The 8901-nt window shown below is 35.9% G+C and overlaps 1 protein-coding gene across 3 annotated transcripts in view; it reads left to right on the forward strand.

The window, feature by feature from the left end:
• The window catches only part of LOC127966574 (Kv channel-interacting protein 1), a 32033-nt gene that overhangs the window by 21350 nt on the left and 1782 nt on the right, over positions 1-8901 (forward strand). For all 3 annotated transcript variants that reach the window (XM_052567676.1, XM_052567678.1, XM_052567677.1), the window contains exons 2-6: positions 6121-6245; positions 6945-7014; positions 7101-7171; positions 7267-7374; positions 8821-8901. The exon at positions 8821-8901 is cut by the window's right edge and continues 24 nt beyond it. In XM_052567676.1, the coding sequence (XP_052423636.1) occupies positions 6121-6245; positions 6945-7014; positions 7101-7171; positions 7267-7374; positions 8821-8901 (455 nt within the window). The remainder of the gene's footprint in view (positions 1-6120; positions 6246-6944; positions 7015-7100; positions 7172-7266; positions 7375-8820) is intronic.

Consider the following 8901-nt stretch of genomic DNA (forward strand, 5'->3'; position numbering starts at 1 on the left):
TCACATATCAACCTTCTTCCTGTTCACATGCGCCATGGTGTAGTTGTCATGGAGACAGCTTTCTAATGCTTTGTAAAGCAGATGATGGGCTGTTATGATCCACATGATAGCAATTAAGGGACGCATTATACACATTAATTCTGTACAGAACTGCTACTGTTCTTGGTCTAGTTACATGGATCACAAGTTTAATCATTAAACTTTAGTCATTTATTCATATAGTCAATTTTTTCTACTGCATAGCAAATCTATGGAAGAACCTATCTATGAAACACAAATACATTTGGTTGTTTCAATAAATTAAAGTATAAATATAATATATTTTTTAACAAAAAAGACACGTTTTTTAAAGCCTTAAAAGCCTTACAGACAGAGAAAACACTAGAATAATAAATATTTTATTACGATAACATTTAAACAGATTTGCATTACCTGTGTTGATTTTCTTTTAATAATTATTGAGCAAATTCCAATTTCTGTTATTCCTATTCAAATTCCTGTAATCAATTCAGTTCAAATTCATACTCATGAATTTAAATTCTGCACAACACCCTTAACTTGTGATTCGAATCATTGGTGGTTTAGAACAACATAGAAGAGTAACTTATTTGAATGAACTGAATTGGAACTTTGGGGTGAATTATCTCTACAAACCTCTACAAACTCTTAAAATGGTCTAATGCTAAATTAAATGGCATAATAAACTGCTGCCCTCTGGCAGATGGTCTTCTGTCCCCTTTGCTCCAGCTAAACAATTTACTGTATGACCACTGCTTTGGGACATTAGGCTCCAAACAAACCATTGCACCATTCAAAGATCAGTGATCCAAGACTGGTCTGGAGGCCTTTGCTTGGATCCTCAGCTCTGTGTGAGGGGTGTGACCCCAGACATAATGAGAGGGGAGTTTAGAGCTGCAGTAACAAGTGATTTGTACTGCCTTACAGCAGCTGTTCATGAATATTCATCCTGCTGTTTAACTATTTGCTTGCTGTTTGTCACTTTCCTCTGACATCTTCCCCATAGATCTATCAAATCACTGTGGTCTAGTGCTCCCCGGGGCTGAATGTGGGCAGCTTGCTTTGGTTAATTACCTGTTAGAAGAATATATATATTTGAGCTTGACACTCAAGGGCAGGATTCTAATGGCAATGTCTTCTTATATGTAGCACCATAAACTGCAGTTTATTATTTTCTTACACTTGGCTTGTACTGAGAATGAATGGCAGTAAACTTGATTTAACCTGACTTGTTTATAATTGGCCTATTAAAAAATACTTATAAATTGACACATAACTACAAATTTTTATAAAATACAACACTCTTACATAATCAAAAATTGCACTGCAATTTGCTTGTAGCTAACCAATTTAATCCACATTGATTTTCCTAATGAGTTCAATAGACATGCAATCAATCTCAGAGACAATCTCGGTTTTAAAAACTATAAAGAAAAGATTGATTAGAAGGCTTGTGCTGTTGTTGTTTTTACCTTTCCACCAACACTGTGTTAGAAGAAGCACTCTAATGGCACTAATAGCTGCTTGAATGGAGAGTGTGTCTTTAAAGTTTATTTTAGTGTATTCCTACTGCCACTGTTTCAAGGGCTTTGTCGCTTTTTTAAGCTTTAAAGAGGATGGGAGATAGAAATAGATGGAAGGAGAGAGGGTTTAAGTCCCATGCTGTGTTCTGTTGCTTTTCCACTCCACCAAATAATTTTTTTCATGTGCTGACGTCTTGCTTCTCCATTCTCCACTGATCTCTACATTTTCCCATACTAAAAACACATCGTCAAGCCCCTCGATCTTTTTTGTTACAGCATGTCTTTCCCATTTTTCAATTTCAGTTCCCAAGTTATTTATTGTTGTGCATGATTATTTTGCACACACAACCTTATAAAAACAAGAAAAGATACAAGGGTACAGGTAAAATAAACGAATGAAAGAATGAATGAATGAATTTGGTCTCATTGCACTATATTTTATGTAAAGTCGTTTTCTATTTTTAAATTCTTTTTAAGTAAATTTTTTAATCATTTTCAAAGTTTTTAAATTCATTGTTTTATTTTTGTGATTTTTTAAAATTATTATTTTACTTTATTTTATGTAAAGCACTTTGAATTTCCATTGTGTATAAAATGTGCTTTATTAATAAACTTGACTTGCCTTGCCTTATTGGTTAGAAATTTACTGTGCAGACAATAAATGAAATAATGAATATTGAGATATGGGAAAAAAAAGTAAATTATATATATATATATATATATATATATATATATATATATATATATATATATATATATATTATTCCTCAAACAATACGAGAAGCAGTGATTATGGTCTAATTCTCTCTCTTCTCTTCCTCTGATAAACTTACACTATACATCTTTCTTGTGTTCCACTTATTTTTCTCTCACCTTCCCTTTTCATTCTCCCTCTCACATCAGTTTGTTTGCTTGTGTTAAAAGGCAGAGAGGTGATAATTGGGAGTGATGAAATGAGGGGCTTGCCCTGTTGAGTTCTTTCACAAGCAGAAGCTTCACATCCAGTCATTCCCGTGAGATGTATCCATTACATTCTCATCACAGTTATCAGACAGACCTGACAATATCTGGGAGTTCTTCAAGAAACAGCTAATGGATGCTGTTTGCTCTGTTGTTATAATTCAGTTCAGCTTCAAATTTATACTCCCCATTACAAATTGATGTTGTCAAGCTGGTTAAAATGATTTGCAGTCTTTACAAAGAGACAGAATGTGTGTTGTGTTTTCTAATGGTAATACAATGATGTTTTGAAAGGCTTCAATATAATCAAAACAATATAAAACTTTGTCCAGCAGGTACGAAGAGATGATCCTCTTCAGTCAGAGATTTTAAAAGTGAAGTGTGCCAATTCTGTGGCATTAGAAGCATTAAAGATAAAAAAGGAATGTTTTCCAAACAGGTTTCATAAACACTTTCTGTTATTGGTCAGTCAAATAGATCGTCCCGCACCAAAATTGTCAGGCTGGTCGGGATGCTCAAGCAAAATTCCTGTTTTGATATTGTCACAAAGCCAGAGTGTTCACTGCTGGTGAAATTTCGCTGATGAAAAGCATATTGGTTTCTAAGCCACAAATTAACAACCAGCATAAGACAGCCATTCATACTGCTCTAAGTAGGTCTTTAGCTTGTAAAATTTGCTAAACATGATGAAATCGGTTCATTTGTTTTGAAGTCTGAAATGGCTAATGAGATCATTCTTTATCTTCTTGTGTGAATGCGTTGTTGAGTTTATGTGTTCAGGAAATAGTAGGAAATAAAGAATGAATAAAACTCATTAGTGACTGAGAGTTGTGTTACTGGCTGTGATATAAATCATTAAGCTGATGTGGCCATATGTTGAGTACGGGGGGGGGGGGGGGACTGATGTAATAGATTGTCATTGATGGTTCAATTCAAAACAGTTGGGAACCCTATTAAATAGAAAAATTCATTTTTTTCACCAACATACGGTTTCACTACAACATGGTCCAATCCTTTGGGAATTCAAGCACATACCCTTGACATTAGCAGCCCAAATCATGTCACAATATTACACTATAGTTCGATCCAAAAGTAACACGGTAAATCTCTTCAGGGAAATCAGCCCACTAATGGCTTTCTTATAGTTCCCCCTGCACACTTAACAATCAATGTAAAGAACTGGGAAAGTATTTTAAAATATTAAATATTAAAAACCTCCCATCACTTTATATATCCACATCTATGTGCATTTAAAGGTATATGGAAGGTTAAAGTGTGTTTGTTTGAAAACCAGAGAGATGATTTATAAAGGGCTGGAGCATTTATACGGAGTTGCAATGGCTCTCCGGTGTTCTGTGAAAGATGAAGGTCTTCCCTCAAGCCTCCCATGGCCATTTTCATTCGTTCTACTGATTTCCCCATCACCCCATCTGCCTCTCTACCCACCAATCATTTTGCCGGAGCTGACACAGCAGCAGCAGATGCATGGCCTGCAGGGGGCGAGTGCGCAAGTGTGTGTGAGCCAAAGTCTGTGTGTGTGTCCAAACACATGAGTCATCCAAGTTTCTTTCCTACTAAAGTGAAAGTCTTTGAAGTGAAGGTGTAAGTTGTGCGTTTGCCCCAAGCACAGTTTCTGTTTTTGCGAAGGGAAACGGCGTGTTTCTAATCACCACCGACAATTCCATGATGCTTCTGTAAGACTGTTGTGTGAGCTGTGCTTCGTACATTAAACGTATACTGACAACAGACAATGGACCGTTTTTTGTTTTTGTTTTTCACTAAAAAAATTGCAAGGTGCAAAAGTTCAGATCAATGAAGACTGCATCAAATAATTCACAAAAAGAAATTCAAAAAAATTGTAAATGAAAAGAAAACGAGTCATAAATAATAGCATAATGAAAGACTTACAAGCAATTCTTTTAAAAGCTGGTCATTTTTGTCTGGAAACACTATTGGTAAAGGATTTTCAGGATTAATAAATTTTTATATATATATATATATATATATATATATATATATATATATATATATATATATATATATATATATATATAGCACCTTTTAAAACTAATAATTATAATATTAAACTAATAAAAACTAATAATTAATAATTATAATTAATAATAATAAATAATAATTTAAATAATTACAACAAACACCATAAGATTAAGAGAAAGCCTGATGATAAAAGTGAAACTTAAGAAGAGATTTAAAGGAGGATAATGAGATCCCCAGGCAGGGATTTCCACAGCCGAGGAGCACGGTCAGCAAAAGCACGTCACCTTTAGTGACAAGTGGAGATTTCAGATCCATTAGTAGGGCCCTATCAGAGGATCTCAAGCAGCGATCGGGCTCAGAGAGAGTTAACAAATCACAAATATAGACAGGAGCCTGACCCTTCAAGGCTTTAAAAACTAAAATTCAGGTAACCAGTGAAGGGCAGCAAAGATCAGTAGTCACTTCTCTTAGTGTGTGTTGCCAAAACACTTGGCAGCAGTGTTTTGTATCAGCTGAGGTCTTTGAACGTGTCATCTGCTGATACTACAATAAAGTGCTTTACAGTAGTCAAATCTGGAGGAGATAAAAGCATGAATGCCCTTTTCTAAATAAGCAAAAGAAAGAAATGACTTAATCTTTGTTAGTTGCATCAGTTGTGTAAAGCAAGAGTGCACCAGTCACCTGGGCCCTCATTTATGTCCAAATAATGTGTGTTAGAACAGTTTCACACAAAGTGTGAGATCTACAAGTATTTACTTATACATAGGAATGTGTGTAAATATAAGCACAACTCTGAACATGCTTACGCAGAGAATCTAGTGGTAGAACGCTGTTACTACAAAAAGAAAGTGCTGTCACATGTGTCCTGTGTCTTTTCTACGCTGTCTTGGTAAATGTGGGCCCTGAGTACTGAAGGTAAAAAATGGCACCTAGGTTACGAGCCTCTTTTCAAACTTTAGATAAGGCAACCAGACTAGAAGAGAGATTATTAATACTTTTTAGTACTGATACAGGATGCATGTGTGCTACCAGGCTTTATCAGGACATACAATTGTGTATTATCAGCGTAGCAGTGGAAAGCAAATTCATGACTACGCATAATTTGACCAAAGGACAACGTGTAAAAGGTAAAAATAGAAGAGTTAGTATACCCAAAATAAAAAGTGTCATTAATTATTCTCCCTCATCTCGTTCCAAACTCGTAAGACCTTCGTAAGACCTTAGTTCATCTTTGGAACATAAAATAAGATATTTTTAATGAAATCCATGAGATTTCTGCCACTGCATACTGACACGTTTAAGGCCCATGCAGGACATTATTAAAATAATGTTGTGCACACGTATTGAAGTCTCGTGGACACATGTCGAGGACAGAAGAAATTGTTGAATCGTTATTCACAAAAGTGTCTTAGATTCAAAATGCATTTAAATATTTCCGCCTGAGATTTCCATGTGAATGCAATCATTTCTCATCCAACTCTTAGCCTTACTCTGTCAACAAGCGTTTTAAGGAGGAGCATCTGAGAGAAAGTTGATATTTACTGCTGTGAAAGAGCAACCGCTGAGCAAGCAGTGGTCATTTATCAGCCTGAAACTGACATGTGGCTTGTTTTCTCTCTAGATAAGGTAGATGATGAATTAGAGATGACAATGGTCTGCCATCGGCCGGAGGGTCTCGAGCAGCTTGAGGCGCAGACAAACTTCACCAAGCAAGAGCTACAAGTCCTTTACAGAGGCTTCAAAAATGTACGTTGCCCGGTATTTCTCGTCTTATCCTTCTCATCGCTCCCACATCTGCACATTTACTTTATACAAATGTCTTTTGACACATCTTGGAATCTGATAAGAAGCTTATAGTGTTTATGTAATATATCCTTATGCCTCAATGTCTTTTCTTATGAATCATCGCATCTCATCTGCATATACTGTCCCTGTGGATCTGTTTGCCATGTCTCATCTGTCTTTAAAACTCTGTAAACTCTTATTGTTCCTCTTTGCATTATCAAGCGTGTCACTAATCACTGTGCGCTAGCCTCAAGCTACAGTCAGCCAGTCATATTTCTCAATCCCAGCATTCACACGCTCTATTAGACACAGATAAACAGTCAGGCTCAGCAACCCACACAGCAGCTCATATTTGTTGGGTTAAAAATGCTTTGCCAAAACCACTGTGTATTATATGGCAGCGTTTAAGACCAACGTTATATATATTTTTTTTTTTATTATTTTTATTATTTTTATATACCATTCTCAGGAATGGGCATTACATAACTGCAGGTGATTCATGGAATTATTATTACAAATGTATTTAAAAAAAAAATATTATATTATATTATATTATATTTTTTTAATTTTTTTTTTTATCTAATCCAATTACTACAAGAGGGCTCAAGCCAATAATATTTTTATAATATAATGTTAATAATGTGTATTTTTCCCCCTCAGGAGTGTCCAAGTGGAGTAGTGAATGAGGAGACATTTAAACACATTTATGCACAGTTTTTTCCACATGGAGGTAATAAAAAAGGAGATATTCTTAAATATTACATGCTTCTTATGCTAAATGTCTAATGCTTTCATCTGTTGTCACTGCTGTACCAGATGCCAGTACATATGCACATTATCTCTTCAATGCGTTTGACACCAGAAATAATGGATCCATAAAGTTTGAGGTATGAAGAAAATGTTGACTCCTGGCACAGTATGAAAATATACTGTATATTTTAGTGACATTACATACAGGATGTCTTTCCTGTCTTTCTCTCAGGACTTTGTAATGGGACTATCTACTCTACTGCGGGGAACGGTCAGAGAGAAACTGGAATGGACATTTTATCTCTATGACATTAACAGAGATGGATTTATCAATAAGGAGGTATAGCATATGTAAATAGGCAGTCATTATTAAAGGGTTAGTTCATCGAAAAATGAAAATGATGTCATTAATAACTCACCCTCATGTCGTTCCAAACCAGTAAGACCTCAGTTAATCTTCAGACCACAGTTTAAGATATTTTAGATTTAGTCCGAGAGCTCTCAGTCCCTCCATTGAAACTGTGTTTACGGTATACTGTCCATGTCCAGAAAGGTAATAAAACATCTTCAAAGTAGTCCATGTTACATCAGAGGGTCATTTAGAATTTTTTTGAAGCATTGAAGATACATTTTAGTACAAAAAATCTTCTTGAACAAGTTCACCAAATCAAACTGAATCGTTTTAAACGGTTTGCGTCTCCAATACGCATTAATCCACAAATAACTTAAGCTATTAACTTGTTTAATGTGGCTGACACTCCCTCTGAGTTAAAACAAACCAATATCCCGGAGTAATTCATTTACTCAAACAGTACACTGACTGAACTGCTGTGAAGAGAGAACTGAAGATGAACACCGAGCCGAGCCAGATAATGACTCGTTCATGAGTGAAGAACCGTTTGCATCGGTTTTCGGATCACCAGTAGTTCTTTCGGACAGTTCGATTCAATAAACCAGTTGAAGAAAACGGTTCACCGGTTCTTTTGCGCTCTACGTAATGGCGTTATTTGCGATTGCCCTTGATTCAAGCCTTCGGTTTACCTGGGCTCATAACGTTAGCACAGAATCAGTTCAGAATCAATCACCAAAAGAATCAGTTCGGTTCAGATGCTCTGCTCGGCACGGTGTTCATCTTCAGTTCTCTCTTCACAGCAGTTCAGTCAGTGTACTGTTTGAGTACATGAATTACTCCGGGATATTGGTTTGTTTTAACTCAGAGGGAGTGTCAGCCACATTAAACAAGTTAACAGCTTAAGGCATTTGTGGATTAATGAGTATTGGAGATGCAAACCATTTTAAACGATTCAGTTCGATTTGGTGAACTGGTTCAAAAAGATCCAGTTACATCGAATGATTCATTCGTAAACCGGATATCACTACAATGCAGAGTTTTGAACTCTCTCACAACAGACACGGAAGAGAAGACAATGCTGAATAAAGTCATAGTTTTTGCTATTTTTGGACCAAAATGTATTTTCAATGCTTCAAAAAATTCTAACTGACCCTCTGATGTCACATGGACTACTATGATGATGTTTTTCTTATCTTTCTGGACATGGACAGTAGACCGTACACACAGTGTCAATGGAGGGACTAAGAGCTCTCTGACTAAATATAAAATATCTTAAACTCTGTCCCGAATATGAACGGAGGTCTCACAGGTTTTGAACGACATGATGGTGAGTTATTAATGAAGAATGAAAATGAAAAAAATTATTTTTAGGTGAACGAACCCTTTAACATCAGCTTAAATCAATAACTCACTCAGTCTTTATGTACCTCACAGGAAATGACAGAGATAGTGAGGGCCATCTATGACATGATGGGGAAGTACACGTATCCGGCTTTAAAGGGGGATGTACCAAAG

Source organism: Carassius gibelio, chromosome B10, assembly GCF_023724105.1.
Source record: "Carassius gibelio isolate Cgi1373 ecotype wild population from Czech Republic chromosome B10, carGib1.2-hapl.c, whole genome shotgun sequence".
NCBI lineage: Eukaryota > Metazoa > Chordata > Actinopteri > Cypriniformes > Cyprinidae > Carassius > Carassius gibelio.